Source organism: Haliaeetus leucocephalus, unplaced genomic scaffold (genome assembly GCF_000737465.1).
Source record: "Haliaeetus leucocephalus isolate CR32 unplaced genomic scaffold, Haliaeetus_leucocephalus-4.0 Scaffold137, whole genome shotgun sequence".
NCBI lineage: Eukaryota > Metazoa > Chordata > Aves > Accipitriformes > Accipitridae > Haliaeetus > Haliaeetus leucocephalus.
The window spans coordinates 1,456,267-1,482,368 of NW_010972573.1; the positions used below are offsets into that span (position 1 = coordinate 1,456,267).

The window sequence follows — 26,102 nt, forward strand, 5'->3', positions numbered from 1 at the left end:
GAGATCTGTTACACCAATATATCTTCTTTGAATAGACATAGATATATAATGTTCTGCAAATGTACCTGGAGGAAAGAGATTCCCACTCTCTGGAAATTAAAAATCTCCAAGGACATCACAGAATATAATCAATACAAAATGCAAACTTCATTAAAAAAAAATCTATCATAAAGATGCTAAAAGGCAACTACATATGCAGAAATATCAGGAAAAAGACACATTTAAAAATAGTTAGAAGGCTGGGAACCTTAAAGAGGAAACACACAGGAATACATGTTATTGAGACTTATCTTTCCCTATCAGGAAACAATCCAGCCGTGCAGAAAGAGCTGACTTCTAAACTAAAATAAAACAAATCAGAATATAAAGACCCCAAACTAACAGGAAAACACCCTCAAGCTACACAAACCAGGCAGGTCAAACTTGTTCTCATTTTGTGATGAGGTCAAGTTAATCAGCCACATGTGGCTTGATGGCTTATTTTGTAAATTGCTTCAGCAGAACCAAATCAATGTTTGCTACCAAGCCTCAGAGCTCTGCTTCTGATTGAACAGTGTTGTGCAGCCAGGAAGGAACAACAATTAGAAATATAGTCATCCAGCCATCAGTACTCTCCACAGTAATGAGCCAAACCTCATTTAGTTACAGCTATAATTAATAGCCCAACTAAGTTTCAAAGCCCAGAGCAGAGAGCACCTCCAGGCCACAGCCCTCATGATGAAGATTGTTCCATGTCTCCTCTGCACCCTCATTCCAGCAGCTGAAACACATCCTCCTGTCCACACAACCCTTCTGGAGCAATCACTGGCAAGATCTCAGCAGGACACATTTTCAATGGAGCCATGACATTTATATCAACTGAAAGTCCGTCCTAGTACATTAGGATGTGTTAAATGCCCGCACAAGCTGTTCACTCAAAATAAGCGTAACGCTCCACACTAAAGCTTGTCCTTGGCTGGCAGGCTAGCATTGAATTGCACCAGAATGGTGTTTTTCTGTCGTTCAACATTTGCTGCAAGGTCTAAGTTTACATTAAGATAAAGAAAGAAACAATCAGAACAACATGTGCTCACGTGTGCCAATCATGCTGACACTCAAAACTGCACATCAGGAATTTTAATACAATCACACAGTACCCTGAAGAGCAAAGGGGACATTAAATTCAGTTTCACATGTGAAATTAGGTAATAGCACTCCTCAAATGCCACAGCTCCGTCTCAGGGCAAGACAAGGATGACCCAGAACTGCCTAAAATCACCACGACAGAGACAAAAGCTGGAAGCGAGACTTGGCCTGACCATGTGAATCCCAGTTCTGAGTAAACCATCCAGATTGCCAGCAAGCACTAAAGACTTCAGAGGGAAGCACCAGATCTCTGCACTGACTGAACCATTTGACTTGCAGCAAGTTTTTGTTTGTTTGTTTTGTTTTTTTTTAATGGGGGTGTGTTTTTGGGGGGGTTGTATTTTTCAGATCTAATTTCCATAAAGCTACATAATACAAACATTACCTGGAAGAAATCTCACAAATCGCGGCATGAAGTGAAATCTGGGGCAGCTAACAGAATCATTTTCAAGTGAAGGACCTTAAATATGAAAGAAACACAGAAAAATTATGAACTGCAATGTTTCTGCAAAAGAAATAAAAAAAGAAGGCCACCCTGCTGCAGATAAAATTATGATGAAACGTGCCAAATGATGCACTAGCTTATTAGTCCCTCCCAATTAGTGGGGAGTTTTTTTGGTTACAACAACAAAGATCACAAGGAAATTTCCTTGATGCTATTTTGTGGGTTTTTTGTTTCCTATTTCATCATCCAAAGCTTTGCATGCAAAACCAGTAAGTACCTGGTGTTAAAAAAGAACAAACAATCAGAACCAGTGATATGAAAGGTAACATTGATATTAGAATACATCTAGTATCAAACCAAGGAAGGCTACACACAATGTGTGAAACTTGTATGCTCCTCTGTTTAACTGCAGAAGTGCAGAATGCATCTCCATAGACAAAGTCAAGACACCAAACACACCTACAGATACTGAAATGAAATTCCCTTGATATTCTCGGTTTTCTTTTAGACCAAGGGAAGAATCATCCCTGAAATTCTCCTTTGTCACAGTCTTCACAGAAACATGTATTTTCATCTTGTCAAGTCAAAAACATTCAACTATAATGATACGTTATCCCTCTATGGCTGTCTGTATGACACTGCTTTGCAAGTTGACTGTAGAGAAATGCTGTACGAGTAACTTGTTTGTTAGCTTGTAAAAACAGAGAATAGTTTACCTGACACCTTGACTTCCAAAATACCACGCACACGATACTGTGCAATATTACAGAGATAATATTTACCATTTGATTAAAAAGAACAGTTTTGGATTAAGGAAGAAGTTTAGTCTGCAGGAATACAGTATCAAGTTTGTGCATTTCAATTGCTACAGCCCACACTAATGAACTCTAATATATTTCATCTTCTTGAAGAACAAAGTGGAAGTTTGTCCCTCTCACATAAACCAGCATTTGACTTGTTCTTTTGAGGTCCCTCCTCACTTTTTTTCTTTTTAAACCAAAGAACACAACAAAATAGAGTCCTATTTACAAAAGCTGCAATTAATTGGGTTTTTGTATGGGGGTTTTTTTTCCCCTAAAAGTTACCTTTAAGATTCCAGTCATAGAGCTCCAAAATATCTTTGAATAAATATGAAGAGAACAGCTCAAGACCTCTCACACAAAAATTCTGGGAAAAGAAAAAAATAAACCAGAATTATTTAATATTGTACTACAAGTAATGCCACTCACATATATTTAAATAAAACAATGAAAAAAACAGTGTTTTCATATTTGCCAACTGCTAGACACTGGAAACAGTATTGATATATCTGTAATCACCTACTGTAACATAACAGATTGATCTCTTCAGAAAGCACTGTCAAGAAAGCATTGTAATGAAGACTCTTTAGTCAATGTCCAAATCAACGCTATAGGCAGAAATTATCAATCTGCGATAGTTCACCATGCACTAAAACCCTTTCACCCAAGTAAGCTAAGCAGATGACATATTTCTCAGAAGGATCTTTCTTGTAATTCACTTTTTTCCTACGTGTTCATATTAAATGTTTATAATCAGTGATACCATGATCACTTCCATACCAAAATATCAGTACAACACAAAGCCAACAGGAAAAGATAGGGAAAAAAAAAAACAGAGAGGAGAAAAAAAAAAAAAGAGATTCTTCTCATCAAGGGGGGAAGCAGCTCCTTTAAAGCAAAGGGCTTCCATTCAGAAATGAAGGAACTTAAAAAACCTTCCTTAATGAACAAAATCAGGCCAGGTTGATATAAATTGTACTGTGATACCAGCCATAAATTCCAAAGCTAAAAAAAAGTATCTCTTTCACAAGAATGCATTAGTAAAGATGGTCTGCAAACAGTGCCGTAGCTAATTGACCAGGATTCCAGAAAAATGTCAAATTGCCTATTTTGCTTGGTGGCCATTTGTTGTTTTAGAACAAGATTTGGAGACAACACAGCAGATTCAGTAACAAGAAATGAATTGTTTTGATCACATTAATCTTGCTGAGGAATTTCAGAGTTCTTGCATATATTTCAATGATGTTGAGCAACAAAAAAGAGAGATATCTAGCAAGAAAAATGTAAATGTATGCGTGTGCTGGTTTTGGCTGGTATAGGGTTAATTTTCTTCACTGTAGCTAGTATGGGGCTGTGTTTTGGATTTGTGCTGGAAACAGTGTTGATAACACAGGGATGTTTTCCTTACTGCTGAGCAGTGCTTGCACAAAGTCAGTGCCTTTTCTGCTTCTCACCCACCCCACCAGCGAGGAGGCTGGGAGGGCACAAGGAGTTGGGAGGGGACACAGCCGGGACAGCCGACCCAAACTGGCCAAAGGGGTATTCCAGACCATATGATGTCACGCTCAGCATATAAAGCTGGGGGAAGAAAGAAGGGGGAGACATTCAGAGTTACAGTGTTCTGTCTTCCCAGGTACTTGTTATGCCTGATGGAGCCCTGCTGTCCTGCAGATGGCTGAACTCCTGCCTGCCCATGGGAAGTGGTGAATGAATTCCTTGTTTTGCTTTGCTTGCATGCACAACTTTTGCTTTACCTATTAAACTGTCTTTATCTCAAACCATGACTTTTCTCACTTTTACTCTTCCAATTCTCTCCCACATCCCACTGGGGGGAACGAGCAAGCAGCTGTGAGGGGCTTAGTTGCCAGCTGGGGTTAAACCATGACAATGTGACCAAATTAAACACTGATCTTTGTAGTTAATATGCAGGAGTGTTTCTGTACCTATGCATGCTGTTCCACTGCAACAATTTACTTCACAAACTGGCTTCACCAGAGATTAATTTGTAATAACAACAAAAAAAAAAAAAAAAAAAGATTATGAACTCAATGTGCTTTGTTTGTATCTACCGGAAATTTGTTTTGGCAACAGCTTATATTAAGTACTGATAAGCAATCTTCAGAGCTTCAAACTCATGATTAAGTTTCAGCTCTGCCATTGACTTACGTGGTCCCGGCAAACCAGCACCTCCATATGCCTTATTTTCGTCATCCGTAAAAGAAGGATAATGCCTATCTCAGCTTACAGATAAGAGTACCTGACATATATTGTATATAACTTAATATGAAAAGAAGCTATGGATATAAGCACTTCTTACTATTTGATTTTAATATATGATAGCCTAGGTAGATGGATTTATGCTAGTACCTGTGAGTGCAAGCTCCTTTTCAGCCATTTGTTCAGAATACAGCCTGTCTCTTGGAGACTTCACGAGATGGGATTCTGAAGAGTTTAATCCACTAAGCATATCGACAACTCATAACCCACTCTGACTTTTTGACTAATTATCCTTCTTACCTCAGGCATCATCTCCTCAATGAAATGAATTGTGTAGTCAATGTTAAATCTGATTACTTTACATAGAGGAATCTGGAAGGAAAACAGAAATTCAGCATGAAAAACTATACAGCATCAAATGTATACTTAATACAATTTTGTTTGCAAAGGCATTACTGTCTGCTGAAAAGGGCACTTACTGAAACAGCTGCTCTGGGGGATCATGCAAAGGCAGGAACACAAGCATGTGCAAGAGAAGTAACAGTTCTAAATCCCCCCTCTGTAATAACACAGTGCTGACAGGAGGGACGGTAAAGGAAGATTAAATAATGCCATCTACTGGAGATGAAATTTTGTTTAGAAGAAAAAGCAAACCTTAGTAAACCTGTATCTTCTCTCACTTGTATGTTTGGAAGTGAATTTATTGTTGGTGACACAACATGTCAGATTGATACAGTGACCTGAAGGCAAGGTGTTTTTAGCACACTGCCAATTCTGTTAGCTATACTGTCTTAAAATATGGCTTTAAGTTATAGCAACACAATGTAAGAACTTCAGGATAAATTTATAGGTTTATACTAATTTCATCCAATAAATATTCTCAGAAGTTCACTCAACTAACTAGTAAGACAAACATCCAATTCCTTTTTTTCACCTTTAAAAAAAAGTTCCTTTGTTTTTGAAGTCCATGGACTACTGAAGGTATGTGTTTTAAATGGGATTTTTTAAAGCAAAAAAGCTAAATTTCTGAAAGACTACAGAAATGCCTAATCCTGCCCTACACATCTACAGCTCTTAGCAAGTTTTACTATTCACTGGCCTTGCAAGCATAAAAGAATCTTAGAACAAGTCAACGGTCTGTGAAAGTTAGGCAACCCAAGGTTATTTTGCATTGATAAGCAGACAAATATCTGAACAGTGCTGGGGTTGCACTGAAATCAATGGAATTAGCACAGGGGCAATATTCTGCTTGCATCTTCTTGCAGCCCACTGTCAAACATTTGACTATTTTGTCTACAAAAATCTGTTGATATCTGCATGATAAACTAAGGAGCTACACCAAATAACCAAACAAAAAATTGCATTTCCTACAATTTGATACAATACAACATGTGAATACAAGAATAAAAAAACCTTGGAAGTGAAACGTCCCATTTAGAATCCAAGGAGCGGAAATCCTGTTACATTTAAATCAGTGGGGCTTTTAAAAAAAAAAAATAAATACAGGGAGCATTTGCTTACTTTCTAACATGTAAGTTCAACCAGGGGAAGATATTCTGATTCAGAAACTCAGTAGCCTGGGGTATTTTTCTTTGTATTGAGTAGAAAATGAATGCTTTAGTGAAGTGACTACAACCAAAATCTCCATGAATTAGAGTTCCACATACACAGGCAGATACATAGCAAAGGAACATGTGGTTGGTACTGTAAAATTGTTTTCATAGTTATATTAAGAAAATTATAATTTCTCTTATGACTGTACTAACCATTTCCCCTAATATCTGACCTGCTCAATTATTACTGAGTAATAGTAATAACAGCAGTAAGACTTCTAACTGTGTGCAAGGCTAAGATGTCAGATTACAGAAATTTGGTTCATTCAAAGATCTTGGTGTTCAGATCTCTATTTTTGCTACCCTTTGCCACTTCCCTTTTATCAAATGTGTTCCAAAATGTCTCTCAAACAGCAGTTTCTATGTTGCCAAAAATCATCTCAAGACAGCAAGAGACTCGTTCCAAAGGTCTTTATACCTGTTAGTAACAGGAACTGACAATGCAGTGTTGCTTTGTATTTAACTCTGTAAAAAAGTAATAATTTGCTACCGATCACTTCCCCTACTTGGAATGAGAAAACACACACATGCACTTTACAGGAAGAGTAAACAAAATGTCTTCATTAACTACTCATATCACACACAGTTTTCCTTGTTCTCTATATATTAAAGATTTCCATAATTCTTTGCCTTTCTGTCATGCAGTAGACACAAAAATTATAAAGATAAGGTGGTCTCTTTATCCTTTTAATGGGAGTAAAACGAAACCGGTCCTTTTTGCTCATTTGCAAAGTGAAAACGTAAAGCCTTGGGTCAATCTGCCTTGAACCCCAAGGCTGAGTTAATGTTACTGGGCAGGAGTGCTTCACACTGCCACACCACAGGCTGAACTCCACTCTCTCACTGACTTCTTGTCAACATGAGTCCTTTCCCCAGCTCACCAAAAGTAAAGTGTTGTCATATGTTTTACATAAGCAAGCTGTCAGGAAAAATGTACTTCCTTCTCAGTGCCCCTCAGTTCCAGTATTCTTACATCCCAGTCCTGTACTGACAACCATTCTTATACTGGGTTTTAGCATTGGTGGTGTAGCTAGTAATAGGTAGAAAAATGAAGGAAACAAACACTACAGCATTTGAAAAAAACAGTTCTTGAAATATCAAGATACCAAAAAAACCTTCAAGTGTACAGAAATTTAAGTCTTCGCATATTTTTCATTCAGATATGGCTAACTCAGCTTATATTGGAAAAGCAGGGCAGTCAGGGACCGATCATGTCCTTTTCTTGTTATATTTGCTTTCAAAGCATGAAATTAATTGCCTTTAAATACGTACAGCTTTTAATAAAAATCGTAACTTGCCTAGTTCCTGAAGAAGCTGAACAGATGTTGGAAAGTAGCGGATACGTCTAGGTAAGTTTTTAGAAGAGAGAAATCCCTTTAGAGCAGAGCTCTGAAAAAAGTCCATTTGTCACTTAAAGGTAAAACCTATTTTTGTTGATGTTGCCGTTTTGTTAAGCTTTTCCAACTTAACAAACCTGCTCACCCGATTGAAATCTAATTAACAGTTTTAACAAGTTATTCCATGATTTATTTTACTTCCAAACTGTGAAACATGTAAAAACATTACTTTGATGCACATCACAGTCTGAAGACAATGCTCACCACAATTAGTCAAGACCAAACCTGAGACTCATCAGCACAAATGTCTTTCCCCTGTCCCCAGTGCTGGAGAGATGTTTGTAACATACACGTATCATTGTTTTAGAGAAGTTCTACTTAAGGGCAGAAACAGCTTACCTTCCAAACAAATCCCACATATGTAAGTAATGAAAATACTTACGTTTGTTAGTGGGGCATGTGCAAACATTGAGAACCCTTCAAAGATATATTCATGGTCATCATACTCAATAACAGTAGGTCTGTCTGTCTTAAAAAAGCAAACAAAACCACCAGGGAGTAAGCAAGAAGCAGTACTACTTCCATCACTGGAAACAAAATTAGAGTCCTAGTTAGAATTATTTATAAAGTACTTACTAAGAAGTTTGTGGGAGGCGACACAGTGATTCGATAGTGGTATAGTCTTCCAGCATTGTTGGTCATGGGGCGACATGGTTTAATGGGCTTAAAGAAAGAGATAAGTAGAATTATGTGTAGAGTCAAGGCAAATTTAGATTAAAAGAGAGAATAAAGCATTTCTAATAGCCATGAAATATGCACTAGGAAAAATTAAATAAAAGCAGGTAGTCATAATTAAGCATTCTGGGAAGAGGGAAAATGTGGCCTTATCTTCATTTTTCACTTTCAGAAATATTTTTAAAGCTATTCAAAAGGAAAAAAAGGTGAAAAACACTGCTGTAGTTTTTTCATTTTCCTTCTGACTCTCCATCTTTCTTGCACACAGCAGTTAGTTGTTTACGTACCAGAATAATTTGTTTCAGGAAACTGATTTTAAAAAGCTTACAAAAATGAACCTGGACCTCACATGAGAAAATCTCAAAGTATGCTATCAAGATAGACAGGTATCAGCTCATCTGCTTGGGGCAAATCTGGGGCCTGAAGAGAAGGGATTAATCTATCACCACAGGCAGCTCTGGTAACCCTGCTCTGTCTGCCAGGTTGTAATGCCTGCCTGTGAGGTCCAAAGGCAGCCAGTCCTCCATGCACTCTGATGCAACAGCAAACACCTGGAATTCATGTTTTCTTCCAGCTTGTTCTGAAGCAGTCCAGTTTAAAGAGCTCCTTTAAAAGGACCTTTAAAGACCTTTAAAATCCTCAAGAGTCAGACAAAACCAGCTTCTCCTATGCCCTACATCCAATTTGCTGCAGTTCAAAGGCTGCCACCCCCCTGTTTGGAATACATCTGTCTGCATGGAAAAAAAAAAAATGAAAAAAATCACTGCAGCAAGCAGGGTACTACTTTAAACAGCGTTACAAAAGTTGGCCTGATTGAGATGGCAAGATAGCTACACCACTATGCAGCTCTATGCGCTTTGCAAAACCCATCCAATAAGTAGGGTAGTTACTCTGGCTCTTCATCCCCAAATTGAGCTTCTCGCTGCTGAGACAAGACAGTTACAAACCAGGTAGTTTAAAACTAGGCAGTTTTATCTACACGACACTGTAAAAACTAGTACATTGGTTGAAGAGAACTAGTATAGTGGTTGATGAGCTCAACGTGATGCGCCAACATGCGTTTGCAGCCCAGAAAGCCAACCATATCCTGGGCTGCATCAAAAGAAGCTTGACCAGCAGGGTGAGGGAGATGATTCTGCCCCTCTGCTCCGCTCTGGTGAGACCCCACCTGGAGACTGCATTCAGCTCTAAGGCCCCCAACATAAGAAGGACGTGGACCTGCTTGACCGAGACCAGAGGAAGGCCAGGAGGATGATCAGGGGACTGGAGCACCTCTCCTATGAAGACAGGCTGAGAGAGTTGGGGGTGTTCAGCCTGGAGAAGAGAAGAGAAGAGAAGGCTCCGGGGACACCTTATAGCAGCCTTCCAGTACCTGAAGGTGGCCTACAAGAAAGCTGGAGAGGGACTTTTTACAAGGGCATGTAGTGATAGGACGAGGGCTAATGGCTTTAAACTGAAAGAGGGCAGATTTAGATTAGATGTCAGGAAGAAGTTCTTCACTGTGAGGGTGGTGAGGCACTGGAACAGGTTGCCTGGAGATGCTGTGGATGTCCCATCCCTGGAAGTGTTCAAGGCCAGGTTGGATGGGGCTTTGAGCAACCTGGTCTAGTGGAAGGTGTCCCTGCCCATGGCAGGAGGGTTGGAACTACATGATCTTTAGGGTCCCTTCCAACCCAAACCATTCTATGATTCTATAATGATATCCTAAAAGATGTTCTGAAACCTCAAATTCCCAGCTGGCCTTGCTCCAGGGAGCAGCTGCCTTCATGCAGCAAGTTTTACATAGTTTCCTCCTCCTAAATTTTCTCCCTCCTCCTCTGCAAGAAAAACACTAAAGACAATGTGGGGAGGAACTGATCCTGAACTGGAGTGATTTATAGCAAGCTTCAGACCAAAGTTATTTTTCTGAACTGGAATAACTTACAGAAACATTCATAAATCCTTAACTGCAGAGAAATAAAAGAATGTTTCAGTAAATATATGTAAAAAGGCATATTGAAAAATGAAATTCTTCAAGAAAAATTACAAAAGGTAAATTGTAAACCCTACATATTAACATTCTCCAATTCTTTCACAAAACCAAAGTTTCTTAGAATAAAAAAGCTTGAGGCCATCCAAGCACTGTTTTTATTTCCAGAAACAATACTGATCACAAAGCATGCTCTGTACAAATGAATATGTCTAAGGAAAATAACCAAACGCTATTTCAACAACATTTTTCAAAAGAAAGGCACTACAATTCTGAAATGTGTTTCAGGAAGCTGATGAAGTCATTTTGTCTAATCACGTATCCACAAAGAAGGTAATAGACTGTTTGACAGTTTGCAGTGCAGACACACTCTAGTGCTAAGGCAAGAACACCTCCTGACAAGCTTCCTGCTCCTGTCAGCAGCAGAATTACTGTTTTACTTACTTTGACTTTTAAAGCAGTCCCTTCACAAAGAGGGCCCTCATAACATACTCATCCACTTGAAGATGGTAGATCTTTGACCACAAGTTCTTTTTTATTAATGTAATTGCATTTCAGAAACTTCAAAAAAAACAAAACCAGCACCTAGAACTAAACAAACGCAGGCAAAAGTTTTCCATAGTTTTCAGGTGGATTTCATTACCAGTATTGCATTTTAAATGTAAGGTTACACAGCTAAGTGATTTAAAGTTGCATAGGAGTTTTTACTCAGCGTGTAAATCATGGGGAAAAAAAAAAAATCAAATCAACCCAAGTATGACCTTACAGCAGCAAGTTTGTATTCATAATTGCAATTCTTAGAATTACTTACCTCTTCGCCAGGATAAATGCCATGTCTTATTCCCGTTCGTCGGGCTTTAGCACTGCACTTGCACAAAGGTCCATCATTCATCTGTCAAAAACAAAATAGGATTCTGTTTTTATTGAAAAATTGTTTTGGAAAAGTATGTTGGTTTTAATGCCCAGAGTGCTGATGCTTCTAAAAGCCTGTCATGCTTAGATTAAGTGGATGTTCTTAAGCCAATAAAACTGAAAACAGTATAGACTAATGTAAGAAAACTGCACAATCGCATTAGAACTTCATCACGGTTTCAGAAGCACAAGACAGAAAAATGCTCTCAGCAGAATTGTACCACTCTACTATCATATACATCTTTTCCACTTCTTATACGTACAACAGCACGCTGTCTGCCTAAAACAAAATTCAGGCCCTAAACATGCACATACAAATATTTACATGCTGAAATCTCCATGTTCAAACAGTTCCACTAAGTTCACTGACTGAAATCCCATCCCTGACTAACCCCTCTGCCATGTGGCGAGGCTATCACCCTAAGTATGCAAAGCAGACCATTTGAAGATTTTTACTCAGTACTTTAAAGAACTAATGGGAACACTTCAAATCCATCCTATGAACAGATGAGTAAAAAAGAGGAAGGGGAAAAAATATCCACTTCAGTATTCTCTATGGGTGCATCAAGTAGCTATACCAAAAGGGCCATTGCACACAGTATAAAGCTAGCATCTTTCTTTCCACTTTTATGATCAATTTCAATGCAGACTATCAATTACAATACCCTAAAGCTTTCTGCTCTGAACATCATGCTCATTGCAGAAATCCAACAAAAAAAATCCAGAACCAAACTAGAGAAACAAATTAAGTTCCCAGTCCCAGGCTTTAATGAAGTTTTTCAAAGTTTGAATCCAAGGAATGAAGCATGTTTTTTTAGACTTAGGAAAAAAAACAACCTTGCAATGGAATACAAAAACCAGCAGAACTTTCCATGCCATTATAAGCAGCCTTAAAATGTAAAGAGCATCCATGGTGGGGCTAAATAGTATCATCATACAATAGATATAAAGTGAAGATACCTCAGGAAGCAAGAACCACCAAACTGCTGTTACTGTAGTCTTTAGACAATTGGGAGAGGGAGGCAACTTTTTAGTTTTGACGTTAATTCTCTGAATGTTCATCTCAGTTTAATTTCTTCAGGCTGGCACAATGCATACATGCAAAGGAATGTAAGAAGTAGGGCACATCTCATCTCCTTGGGGAACTTAAGTCACGTAATCTCAACAACAGAGTGACACAATGGCTTTTTGTTCACACATTCTTTTCCACACTCTGAGACCCTTGAGGAAAGTACAGGCTCAATGAAACTGAATCATGCTTATAGGTAAAAGCATACTTACTCACTGGCTTATACAGCCACAAAACAGAAGAGTTAAAAAATGCAGTCAATACCAAATTGCTCAACACTGCCCCAAAAATAAGGGCCTACTGAGGCTATTAAAATAATCATCACTTATTTTTGAAAATCTCATCCTTAATTCTTTGCTCTGTTCAGCACTAACTGCCTCTGTTACACTAAATGCACAGACCTAAATTGAGAGATGTGAAGTACCTGTAAAGCCCAGGTCTTGAGGAGCAAGTCAGATACATATCTATCTTGTCCCTAATGACACCACTCATGGAAAAAAATGCAGTAAAAACACTCAAGAAGTGATGATAAAATGATGTTGAAAGATCACAATTTTACATGGGCAATGGCTTCTAACTTTCTCTGACCATCAGGGCAACACAAACAAGCAGATAACACTTGTAAGAAAAAGGCCACTGTGGTGGCATCAGCTTTAACAATTTATTTTCTGGCAACTGCCAGCACTGCTGGAGATTATCCAAAGTTGCAAACATACTGCTCAGATTGAAGGGTTGGGAAGATCCATCCTAAAAATCCAGTTCCGTGTCAGACAGTGTACTTGTACGTGCCAGTGTGCACACCAATCAATCCTGGTTTATGTAGTGATAGTTAGAAAGCATTTTGGCATACTAGATAAATACCTAGGAAAATTTCAAATATTTTCAAATAAAATCTATCCAGAAGAGGTACAGCACTGGCAAGCTCACCATGATCTGATTTGATCCTCTTCAAGAAAGATGAAGAGTCAGCCTCAAGAAAGTTTTGGGGAAAGAAAGTTTTTCAGCAGGAAACTTATAAACCACACATTCCTGAATCTATTCATACTACAGTTATTCCACTGCTTTTTATTTAGCTAATACTCTGGCCTAGAACATTACTTTGAAGTGTGCCCAAGAGCTACACATTTTTTTAGTTAAATATCCAAACAGTTCACTAATTTTGTTTTCCATACAAATAAGAACACCTAGCTATGCTCAAATTATTATTTTTTTTAACTAGAAGCATAAATATGAGTCTGTAATAGAATATTCAACAGACCTTTGAATTACCACAGTGGCAATAAGCATTGCAGTAACTCTTTGCTTTATGATTTGTTGCATGCTAAACTCGTGCATCACACAAAGTGCCAGAAAAATAAATTTACTGAGGTGCCACTTGACAAGGAGTTAGAATAAACTGTAAAATATTTAAGTAAGAAAGATGAAGATGGCAAATTTGCAAACAAAAACTAGTCTTCTGTGCCATGTATACATTCAAAACAGCACTTCATGAGCTCAGCAATTACATTTAATGAGAACTATAATCTCCATGCAATTACAAAAGAACCATTAGACAAGAAATTAGGAGCATTAATTGCATATTTAAAACATTATTTATCATTATGAGGTGAGAGCTTTTAGGTGAAAAATTTGTAAAGGAGGTAAACACGTTGCCTTTTCTCCATCCCAGAATTCATCTGTGTACCTTTATCTCAGGGCTAAGAGGACAGCATTAGTACATTGTTAGCAATTCAGGTTTTATTAACACTGTCAGATATGATTCCAGCTGAATAATCCCCAGGATTCATGAGCTGCAACCACACTCTTGAAATCAAAAGTGAAGTGCTTTGAAGAAGATGAAAGAGAAGAGGGGAAAGGAGGTTAAAAAATGCGTATTGAAATAGATGTCACTCAGCATGTTTGAGAACAACGCAGAATTTATGGTCTACAGAGGAGAACTACTTTCAGACACACAGTACTTTTTCCTCTCACCATACCTGTCCTGGATCATTGTACCATAGTTCTTCATGGAGACGATCAGGGTGTGCTTTTTTACGCTTAATTTCTGCAATGACGTCAAAAACATCTGAATCTGAACTGCTAGAGCAGCTGCTGTCCTCTTCAGAGTCACAATCTGAGTCACTGGAGCTCTCTGATTCACAGAGGAAAAATAAAGTCAGCTGAAAAACACTTCCACACACTCTCTTCTCCAATAGCAAGCCATTCTCTACCATGACATAGCTAACTGTGGCATACCGGAAGTTATTAAAGCTGTGCATGACATTCACACTAACAAAAAGAGGAACAGCAACTGCATTTTTAATTAAAAATGACAGCAAATGCTATGGATATTAAATGCCTATAACAACTGCATCTGTTTGCATGCATGAGAGATTGCTGTTGGCTGTCCAGGAGCACCACTGATCAGTTGTGGAAGAACAATTTCAGTTACTTGACAATAAAGATTATAGAGCTATAACCAACACAAGTATTACCGTAAAGGAAAAAAGGAAGGGGGGAGAGGTGGGAAGGGAAAAAAACATTAGAGAGAAAAGAGAAAGAATATACATAAGGTCACTAGCATGAGCTAAACAGAATGTCTTGCTGTTTAAAAGTTAATTCTGCTTGCTATGAGCAAAGTGCTTATGTCTAGTTTCATTTTACCTAAAAATATTCCTGTCTGTAGCAGAACATTATCTATTTAAGAGTTTTGAAACAGCACATGTGTAGAATTATTATAGAACATGTACTGTTAAACTCATTTTTCAAAATCAATTATTTCTAATAAATCCATTATCACGTTAGAAACCACAGACAAGAAGAAAACCTGGAACTACTACTAGCTGAGTGAATCCCATTGTACGTTTTTTGGAAGCCCTGTTCTGTGAGTTTTCCTCCTTACATATCTCTAACCTCCTGTGGTACTTAGAAGCGACTCCCTTCCTTATGCACGAAATGTCACTCATTTCCATAAATCTCTCCAGCTCCAATTTAAATAAGTACCTTCATAGTCAAGACACATACCATGATGCAAGTAAGGTTTATTATTCTTGGAAGGAAGGATGCAACATTTCTTCCATTTCTAAGTTTTGACTTAAGAGAAAACATATTACTACATTGCCAGTGCTTTGAAATACTGTGCAACTATGGTTTAAAATGTGTATTTATTGAATACCAGACCCTCCTTAGTTAAAAGAAAAAGGAGAGAGAACATAAGAAAATATTACTAGTAAAATGTTTCCTTTAAAAAAAAAAAATCAAGATGTATTTTTATACAGTCCATAATTCAGCCTAAGGTGTTATTAAAATACAACCTTGGGACATGTAGTTTACATAGGTCATATATGCTCAGTTGAAATCAAGTTTTGTCTAAATGTGCATACATGTATATTCCTACAAATATTCACAAACATTCGAGTTTTAAAAGTTCTCTGATAAACATTAATCAGTTGTATAATTTTAGGTGCAAAATGAGTGTGGGACCTGTGAAAGTAAGCTGGAGTTCTGAAAGACCAATGCAGAACTTTTGGATTTCACATATTGAAATCAGCCTTTCACGATCTAAAAGTGCTCTTGCAGTGTATTGCTATCTCACTACAACACACAACTACTGCTAACACAAGGCAAAACAGAGCATTTAGTTAAGTACAAAATAAGACAAACTGTTAGACACTATAGAAGCATGGCTGTAGAAGAAGCTGGCACAGACACCAAGTCAGCCCAGGGGACCAGTGCAAACGCAGAGCCTTCAGGTCTTCCAGAAAGAGTGGATAAAGAAACACAGGTAAGTTGCTCTTGGCCCTCTCATATTTTAGCCTGGAGCAGCAAAGGAACTCTTTCTGCAGAGATCTGAGGAAGTGAAGCTTTACACAGGTATGTTGAATGTAGCAGTTTTGTCCTTGCTTCATCCACATGAAAATATACCTCCTGAAAAACCCTACAGTTAACTTTGCTAGCAATTCTTGACAGAATTTAAATATGTGCAAATCCACTGTTCAAAAAATGGTAAGAAAGGCATTTCCTTTACAATAGTGAATTCACATTTTATTTGATCTGTTTATTTTTTCTTTCACCTTTATTGTATCTTTTTATACTGCCAGCTTGTAACTGATCATGTCATTATATACCTGTATTTCAACTTTAGAATTTTTGATATGTGATTTTTAAAATTTCTAAGCTCAGATATGAGAGTCTGAAGCAGCTCAATGGGCAAACATGAAGCATCAGTTAAAGGGCAAGCCCAACAGAGTATCTAAATTAATGTGATATGCCTAAGACTTTTTTGAACTAATGCAACTGACTGAAAAACACACTGGGAAACACTGAAATGCTGGAAGTACAAAAGGAACAGCTAACAGTTCTCACAAAACAAAATAAAAAAAAATAGCTTTCACTGACTCCCGAGTAGACAAATTGCTGTCAAAAAGTATGCCCTGCTAATTCAACCAGTATTTCCCCAATAACTGATAAAGTTAACAGACTTATTTCACTGAAAGAAGATCCATACAGGTGGTGCATGACAATGCAGATAAACTATGTTTGAAAACTGATACTTGTGCATAAGATCATACCAAGCAGATTTGCACAACCAAAATACAATCCAGAAGAAAGATGAACTCAGTGCCATAACAAGCAGCCATACGAGTTTATCACCACTACCTTTCCTTTCTTTTTAGAAATATAAGACCAGGAGCTCCTCAAAGCCTCTTGTGCACCATGCTTTGGCCTATCTGATCATGCTCAGGGTGCTTTCATGCCATGGAAGAGACTTTAGCACAAGGCAGTGCTGGATACTCTCCATTTTCCCTTAGGCTTTCTGGGTAAAGAATCTAGCTCTACTTCAGTCAAAAGCAACAGTAAAACTCCCTTGGATATGCAATGCAAAGGAAGGATTTAAAAAACAGAGATTAACCTAACAACATTATTAAATACACACAACTGCCAAAACCAGGTTAACTACAGATTATTCCATTTCAGACCTTTGTTATCATTTCTGCCTACCTAAATCTTCATCCAGCTTGGTCTTTGGTGGCTCCCACGGTGGCCTGGCTGCTTTTGCCTTTGCCTGTCGCTTTCCTAACTCCTCGTCAAACTTTTCATACAAATCTCGGAGCTTGCTTGTTCCTACCACAGTAGAGTCCCCCTGTTAATTAAAAAAACAGAACAACAACAATAAAAAAAGACAGTGTTGAAATAACACAAGAACACAACATGTACCACTGTTTCACGATGAAAAGCAAGAGGGGGAAAAGGCAGATCTCTGTAGTTCAATGAAACATGGAAATACTTGTTAAGGCTTTAGTGTATCAATACATTGCTCCACCAGGTGAATTAGCAGAGAAATTACTTCATTTGCTAGTGCATTATCATCAAACCTTTGGCCTAACGAAGCAGAGCTATGGCTAAGCATATTTAGTACAGCTCAGCATTGATTTTTAACAGGTTTAGAAGAAACAGGAGACCTGTGAAAGTATTTTACAATTAAAAAGAATTTAGCACACACAAGAAACACAAAACCCAGCTCATTTTGTTGCCTGCTTTGAATCACCATGAATTCACTCTCCATGTCATTCTCACAAAAACCCCACAACCAGCCACAAACACAAAAAGCCCACAAAAACATAGAAACCTCCCCCCCTCTATCACTACTCAACCAGCAAGTGTTATTGTCAAGTACAAAGAATCCCGACTTCCTGATTCTGTACAAAATGTCTCCAAGGTTGTGTGAATATATGGTGCTTGAGGCATCATTGCTCAAACACAGGTATAATGGGAAAAAAAAAATCGCCCCTCCCTCCTGGAGAAAAAAAAAGTACCCCTCTTCCATGTACCACTAATGTGAATGCAAACAGACAGAAGAAACTGATGAAAAGAGAGAAGAATACCAACAAATAAAGCCCTTAACAAGGTTAAAAGACTGAGATGGTTGGGAGGAGAGAAGGATTAAATGACACAAAACATGAACCTGCTGAAAGGTTCATATTAATCAAGTAATCAAGTGATCAATAAAGGACTGTGTACAGTCATTTTAGAGTTCTCTGACAAACATACCACTTGATCCATAGGGTCATTGGAATAATAGCTTTCAGAATGGGTACAGCGAACCCAGACTGGCTTAAGCAATTCTTCATCTTCCTCTTCATTTTTTTCAGATGCATTCTCCTCTGATTCTTTGTCTTTGATAGCAGTATAATTTTTCTCTTTGCTGGAGCTCTGGTTCTCAGACCACCTTTCTCTGTCTTCCTCCCATCTGGGTCTCTTTCTCTCTCTGCTTGGAGACCGGCTTAGTGGGACAAACCAAACAAAAGCAAAGCTCTTTATTATTTTAACAATGACAGTTTTATAATAAACAAATAGTTTGCTTCAGATCAGTACATCATTCTATCAAACAAATACAGCAAAAAACTGCCTCTTCCTGCTTTTAACTTGCACCTTAAAGAGTAGAGTACTTTGTAGTTTTGACCTACTATAAAAAATGACTTAAAATTGAAAGTGCTTTTGTATTTTAAACCTTACTCAAGAATTAGAATGAAAAATACATGTTATTTTAGATTAAAATTCCTACTTGAATTCTAAGTGACTTTCTTTTAATTTTGTTCCAAAGTTGAAAACTCATCACTAAAAACTGAAAGTCACATCACTCACAACTAAAAGTTAAAATATAAAGAAGTTTTAATACATAGCCCACAAACTATGTGCATGAGAAAAGAATTAGGGTTTTATTAGAAGGATTATACAGAAGCCACACTGCTTGTGTTACTCTAACTCTGGCACTCCTTTGAACAACACAACCTGTGATATTCCTTATGTGTTGCAAGAGTAATGCTTTCAAAAGCTGAATGTAGGAAACCTACTTTTTTTTTTATCTCCTCTGCCTACAAAGCCAATAATGTTGCACTGATTTCAGCTACGCAGGATTCATAAGGAAAGGAGCATCAATATAAAAAAAGCTCCTAAAAGATGATCTAAACATGGAATAACTTTAATCTTGGTACTTTATGGAATGGAAGCAGATGTAAGACGTCTTTAGGACACAGCAGTGAAGCCCTCTCTCCAGAGATTAATCCTGTTTCTAACTCTCCAAGGTCTTGAGATAACTGACATTTGCACATATAAGCAGACGGTTATAAATTTAAGACACTCTCTTCTCAGTTTCAAACCAGGCACATATGCACATACACATACACAAAAACTCAGGTGTGGATGCACAGAGCCTCAAATACACAAAAGACTGAATGTAACCTTCCTTACCTTCCTGCTCTCTTGTAATCTTTTTTGTAGGATCTGTCTGGTGATGGTGATCTTCTGCTGTCACGGTGCCTATGCCTCTCCCTCTCCCGCTCCCTTGGAGAGTTCAAAACTTAAGTTAAATGAGAAATCTGGCATTTCATACATTCCACACATGAAAGGAGCACAGAAGCAGGCTGAGATCATGTTATGCTAAATGACACACACATGCTGACTGCTAAAAACCCAGGTATTCTTAATGCTGACCTTCAAGAAATTTGTAAGAGACAGTCACCTATCTCCTCTGCCTTTGTCATAAGGCCATCTATCTCATGATGACGGTTAATTCATACCATACAGAGGTAACTTCTGTAAATTCACCACAGTACTTGTTGCTATTCTTCCTCTTCTGTTAAGAATGGCAAAGGGTAAGATTGTATCTTTAACCATTCTTAATGCCTCAAGGAAGGGAAAGAAAACCTATTCCATGCACAATAGTTTTGTAAGCACTGCAACCATTCAAGTGTTTCAGGCAAGCCCTCTCTTCCTGACAGCCACCTCAAGCACACACAAAAAACTGACAGACAGAGAAATGCTGCATCATGCTGAAACTACGAATCTCATCTACAAGACTCAACTTGCACATACACATATAGAACTTGACCACCCAGACATATTTCTGGGGCAGAAGGGCTTTAAATTAACTGAAGGCTTGGGGAAGAGTGGCTGGAAAGCTGCTGAGCAGAAAAAGACCTGGGGGGAATGGTCAACAGCCAGCTGAATATGAGCCAGCAGTGTGCCCAGGTGGCCAAGAAGGCCAACAGCATCGTGGCTTGTATCAGAATAGTGTGGCCAGCAGGAGCAGGGAGGGGATTGTCCCCCCATACTCAGCACCGGTGAGGCCGCACCTCGAATACTGTGTTCAGTTTTGGACCCCTCACTACAACACAGACATTGAGGTGCTGGAGCGTGTCCAGAGAAGGGCAGCGAAGCTGGGAAAGGGTCTAGAGCACAAGTCTTATGAGGAGCAGCTGAGGGAACTGGGGCTGTTTACTCTGCAAAAAAGGAGGCTGAGGGCAGACCTTATCGCTCTCTACAACTACCTGAAAGGAGGTCATAGCAAGGTGGGTGTCAGTCTCTTCTCCCAAGTAACAAGCAACAGGACAAAAGGAAACAGCCTCAAGTTGTACCAGGGGAGGTTTAGATTGGATACTAGGAAAAATTTCTTCACCAAAGGGTTGTCAGGCACTGACCGGAACAGGCTGCCCAGGGAAGCGTTTGAGTCGCCATCCCTGGAGGTATTTAAAAGACATGTAGACGTGGTGCTTAGGGACATGGTTTAGTGGTGGAGTTGGCAGGGTTAGGTTAACAGTTGGACTCAATTATCTTAAAAGTCTTTTCCAACCTAAATGATTCTATGAAATTACTGTGTACATGAGGCAAGCAAAGATTACACAGGCAGTTTTCCTACTCTGCTAACAGCTGACAACTTGCTAGTCCACAATCATTTGTGTATCTGTCAAATCTCCTAGTAAATGAGTCTGCTGATACACAGGGAATTATAAACATGTGCCTCAGTTGGTTTGGCGGGCTAACAGAATGAGTCAAGATTATTTATGAACATATATATTATGCTTCCATATGCATAACATGAAATAGAATGCAAATTTACAAAGCACAAAGTTCATATAAATTATCTATTGTTCTTCCCCACACCCATTCATCCTTCTGTGTGTGTGCCTTTTCAAGCATGGATTTCGGTCTTCAGAGAGAGCATGTTCTATGCCACCTGATTTGCTTAAGAGACGGATGTTGTGCAAAAAAAACACACCAAGACCGGCAAAGAGTCCTCATTAAAATAAGCAGATACATTGTCAAGTAGACCTGGAAGCTGCTGGCCTCAAGCAGTACTCCACAAAAGTTTGGGAAAGCTGCTGAAAACATGCATTTTCAAAACTTAAAACTGAACTTTAAATTCTAAGCAACAAGTTGTGAAATTATGTGGCAAATATTTGAGTCACCTACAAATGGCAGAAAATTCCACAAGCTCATCATACAAGAAAAGGCCAGTGCCTTAATGCCAGCTGCATTCAGTTTTAGGAAAATCCTCTTTTGGAAATCAAAGTAAACTTACTGAATGTGAGGTTTGGGTTGTTTTTTTGGTCTGGTTTTGTTTTGGTTTTGTCTTGAATACATCCGTCTACAGTTCTGCAATTAAATCTCTGCATATCTAAATCAAAGTGGCTTCATTTCCACAGGCACTATGCATAAATTCATGTTCACATGTGACATGAGAAAGCTCAGAGCTTCTAAAATTACAGCATGTGATCCAGGTGCCCTGATAAATTTTTAAATACTTAACTTTCCAGTATCTCTCTTTGAGTGTTGTGACCTAGATCATTAGACACAAAAAGAGCCACGAAGAGAGCAAATCTAAGTCATCTGAAAGATTTAACTGATGATGGTTTGCTCTAAAACACCACACAAACTGCATCAGGTCAGCTCATAACTTGAAAGCTGTTTTTCTACGAAGCAGAGGGACAGAAACTTCATGACACATCCCAAAATAAGCAGTCCACACTCATCCATCTGAATCCTAAGATGTCAACATAGCCTACAACTTGCCTATTTCTTTTAACTGGTGTATGCTAATTTTCACCTCAGTCCTCTCTTGAGATCACAGGCTGGCTTGCTGAGGTCTTCACCCTGAACAGAATCACAGAGGCAGGTCCAAGCACCCACTGGGAGGTCCTGTGAAGTCTGCACACACCTGCGCTGGTCTCCGATGAGTATAGAGCAGGATGAAGAACACCGTACAACATGCTTTTCACTAAACCACCTCACTGCAGGGATTAGATATGTGCACCTATCAGGCTATAAACACCATCAAGTGCTGTTTCTCTACAAATACAGGGCTCACCCAAAGACCGACCAAATTCAAGTTAACACCTGGAACTCTAACTCTGCTACCTCAATCTTGAAATTTGAAGTGCTGGGATTTAACCATTTGTAAGGCTCAACGTTGAGCACAGTCTTTTGCACAAAGTTGTGCCAACTCTATTTTCATGCCACATCTGCATAAGTTTCTATGGTAAATACCTATGAGAGTAGAACACTGCTCAGCAATCCACTCAGTTTTCAAACGAGAGCTTCTTTGCTTCCAGCTATCTCCAGGGACAAGGGCAACAAGTCTGCCAGCTCACAAAGGTGAGGGAGAAGCAGCACACCTGAAAGGTGTCAAAACAGTAGCTCTCTCCATCGGACCTGAGTACTGGCTACCTCCCGAGCTCAAGGGAAAAACAAGAGTGAGGGAAGAACATTGATGCAAACAAATACTATGGGACAATGATGACAGCTCTCCCTCTGCAGGCAGAAAGTACCTCAAGTTACCTGTTACGCTCATAACTTCTGTGGTGAGGTGATATCCTTCCTCTGTCATAATCTGTCCGGTGCCGACTGCTTTCCTGTCTCCTCCTATCTGGACTCCGGCCTCGATCCCGACGATCCCCATGGTTAGTGGACCGATGCCTGTCACTGTGGATGTGAGCATGTTCACGATGTCGGTGCTCGTCATAGTGCTTGCTCCTGTCTGGAGATCGTCGATCACTTTGCGACTTCTCTCCCTGGTACTGACTCGTGTGCCGAAAATGGCTGCTGCCACCACTGCTGTTGGTAGCGCTGCTCGGAAAGGAGCCAGAGTTGTGCTGATAGCTATTGAAGTTTGGTGGCGGAAACGATTGCTGTGAATACCCTGCGGAGTACACAGGCTGGTAGTTGACTTGCTGTGGTATGACTGGTGGGGGGGGAGGATGCGGTACCGTGGGAGGAGGCATCATGTAAGGAAAGGTGCTTTGCCCAGCAGGAGTTCCTGGCACAGGAGTGTTGCTAGGATTTGGCACTGGCGGAGGAGCAGGAGGGAAGCATGGGGGCACTGGGAAGCTCTGCCTCATCTGGTGGTTTGGAAATGGTGGCCTCATGGGACACTGGCTGATGGGATTTTGTGTGGAAGGGGGCACTGGAGGAGGATAGGGCACAAAGTCTGGCCTGGGAGGCATGTAACCAGTGGTTGGAGGATTTGAATAAGTTGTTGGAGGGGCAGTTTGCTGGTCATACTGGTATTGTACAGAAGGCTGTTGCGGGTGAAGCTGCCGTAGGTTCTGAGGGCGGTAGGTCTGTGTTGAAGTTCTTGCTCCTGGTCCCCCCTGACCACGGGGACATCCTCGCCCGGAATGGAAAGACATGGTTCACCTTTAATGGAGAAAATAAAAGTCCAGTGTCACACAATTTTTGTAGGATGTCCTTAATGCATTTGCAGGAACTACTCCCAAAGCACTGAAATTACAGTTTCTGCAGCTTCCTTTAACAGAAGCAGTGAACGATGTCCACTGACTTTCACTGGGATCTTTGTGCTCCTTGGACCTCTAGTGCAGGTCATTTATGCCCCTTTTATTCCTTTAAGCCTGTAATCCACGAAAGCACTCTACTGTCTTTAATCCAGAACCCAAACTGGACCATGCTCTCTGACTTAGGGCAAAGTTAATTTCAACAAATGATTGATACAATGACTGGCCAAGGATACTAGCACCACTACTAGTACTCACTAGACACTTTGATATAAAGCCTTCAGATACCCCATACCAAAGAAACCACTCACTCTAACAACTGCAATTGTCATCTAAAGTCCCCCAACGAGGACTTTCTAGAACATGATTCTAAACTTCAGGCAGAATGACTTTACTAACACCTCATTGCAAGTTACCTGGTCCAACAAATCATGCAAATGTTAAACGAGATAGCAGCAATTTACATTCACAACTGAGACCCCAATTTAGTAAAGGACTGAACACTTCAAAGTATTTTAAGTTAGGCAGGTACAGATTTGTGGAATGAGAATCTTACAGGTTACAGAAAAAAAAATTTATGTAGACTCTGCTGTTACTCCAATTTCATTGAAATAAGTGGTTCCCAAAACATCCCTCAGCTGCCTGCCTGCCTAGCCCTGTTACCTTTCCAGCAATTGCCACTGCTTCAAGTAGGCTTAAGTCTTGCTCAAAACTAGGCATGTTATTTACTACATTGTATCAATGTTTATAAATGAAAACCACTGTGCTTCATTAAGTTAAAATTCATTCTTTAATTACAGTGTTACATTTCAAGAACTGGAAAAAAGGAAAAAAACATTTAAAATAAATTAAAAAAAATCATTCATGTTGTCTTGGCTGGAATGGAGGGAGAGGAAAAAATAATCAGTTAAGAAGTCGCAGAAGTGAAATCCTGTTTTCCATAAGGGGGAGAGAGAAAGAAAGGAAAGACACAAACGTAATTGGAAAGATCACCAGATAAATAAAACAAAGCCTACCTTTTACTGCCTTTTACTAAGGCTTTGCTAATGCTGAAGTACAGGCACAGAATATTCTCCCACCTGCTACCATGCAACATGGCCAACCTGGACTGCTCAGAGCACTGCCTTCAGCTGCATTCTGGTGCCAGTGCTGCAGAAGATGTAGCTTGCTGAGAGACAGCAGATAGCTTCTGGTGAACCAGAGGGAGAAAGGAAAAGAAATGAAGGGGGAAAGAACTGACATCAGAGGAGGAACCATGAGCACCCTAAGTCTCTTCTTATATACACAGGCCTTAGTGGAAGCCACTGGAACTGGTGGTGGTGGTGGCATTCATTCCCTCTCCAGAGCAACCAAAGGCCAAAGTGAGAATCCTGCGTTTCTGGGAGGTAGCGGCCGTGATGGCAAAGCCACTTGTTCCTTGCAGTCAGCCTGTGCCTGACCAGTACCCTCCAGTCTTGTAAGAGCTCTCAAAAAGAAACAATGGGGCAGGGGGAGAGGGGAAAAAGCCCATTTGCATTATTTTGTCTGGCAACAGCGCAACCTTTTGTCATTATTAATTCTAATGCATTAGATGCTGAACCAGTTTTGTTTTAGTTCTCCAGTCATGATCTTACACAGCTCAGGCTTGTACTAGAAAACTGTTTTATACTTTGCTGGTATTTACATACATGTTTTATTTAAACAGGCTGCGCTAAACTCTTACTACCTTAAACAACTTAAAGCAAAGACCACTGTATCACAGCGCCTTGCCTTAAAGCCATTTCTTTTTAACATGTCATAGCATTCGAACAAAAGGTCTTGCTTATCAGCTCTCTCAAATAGAGCTCTAAGTCTTCCCCAACTCCAGAGAACTGCTCTGGTTCTACCACCTTAATTTCATTGCTTCAGAGTGCACAGAACCACTGCCGCAAAAAAACCCCAAAAAATAGATGAAATTATTTTCAACACCCAAATTATTTTAAAGCTCCCTCTGCTGCAAACTTCGGTCACGTTCAAGTTTTCATTTAAATTTAAGTAAGTACAAAAACACTGGAAGGGACAAACTCTCCTTTTCCCGTCGCCTAGGACGGGAAATTTATTGCGCGGGTGGAAGCCGTCACACAGAAGTAACAGAGGTTCCTTGAAAAACGCCGGGAAAACTCCTCGCCCCGCGGACGCGCAGCAGAGAGCAACAGGGCACCGAGACCCGGCCTCATGCCACCGCCGCCTCGCAACGGCCACCGAAGGGTCGGCGCAAAACGGAGGGGAGACCGGCGCCCGCCGGGGCAGGCTCTCCCGCGCCGCCTTCCCGCTCCCCACACGGGGAGCTCTCCTGGGCCGCAGGCCGGCCGG

At 39.7% G+C, this 26,102-nt stretch overlaps 1 protein-coding gene across 2 annotated transcripts in view; it reads right to left on the bottom strand.

Moving 5' to 3' along the window:
* DROSHA (drosha, ribonuclease type III) overlaps positions 1 to 25,029 on the bottom strand; it is a 72,539-nt gene extending 47,510 nt beyond the window's left edge. Inside the window, exons 1-12 of one of the 2 annotated variants that reach the window (XM_010585979.1) lie at positions 24,788 to 25,029; positions 22,819 to 23,676; positions 19,453 to 19,545; positions 18,253 to 18,484; positions 17,203 to 17,344; positions 14,199 to 14,353; positions 11,053 to 11,133; positions 8,174 to 8,260; positions 7,980 to 8,066; positions 4,888 to 4,959; positions 2,656 to 2,737; positions 1,511 to 1,585 (exon numbers count right to left, since the gene is read on the bottom strand). In XM_010585979.1, coding sequence (XP_010584281.1) covers positions 1,511 to 1,585; positions 2,656 to 2,737; positions 4,888 to 4,959; positions 7,980 to 8,066; positions 8,174 to 8,260; positions 11,053 to 11,133; positions 14,199 to 14,353; positions 17,203 to 17,344; positions 18,253 to 18,484; positions 19,453 to 19,545; positions 22,819 to 23,669 — 1,957 coding nt within the window. In that variant the 5' untranslated portion in view covers positions 23,670 to 23,676; positions 24,788 to 25,029. Of the gene's footprint in view, positions 1 to 1,510; positions 1,586 to 2,655; positions 2,738 to 4,887; positions 4,960 to 7,979; positions 8,067 to 8,173; positions 8,261 to 11,052; positions 11,134 to 14,198; positions 14,354 to 17,202; positions 17,345 to 18,252; positions 18,485 to 19,452; positions 19,546 to 22,818; positions 23,677 to 24,434; positions 24,569 to 24,787 lie in introns of those variants that run through there. The other variant, XM_010585978.1, reaches the window with a different exon arrangement.
* Positions 25,030 to 26,102: the final 1,073 nt, after the last annotated feature.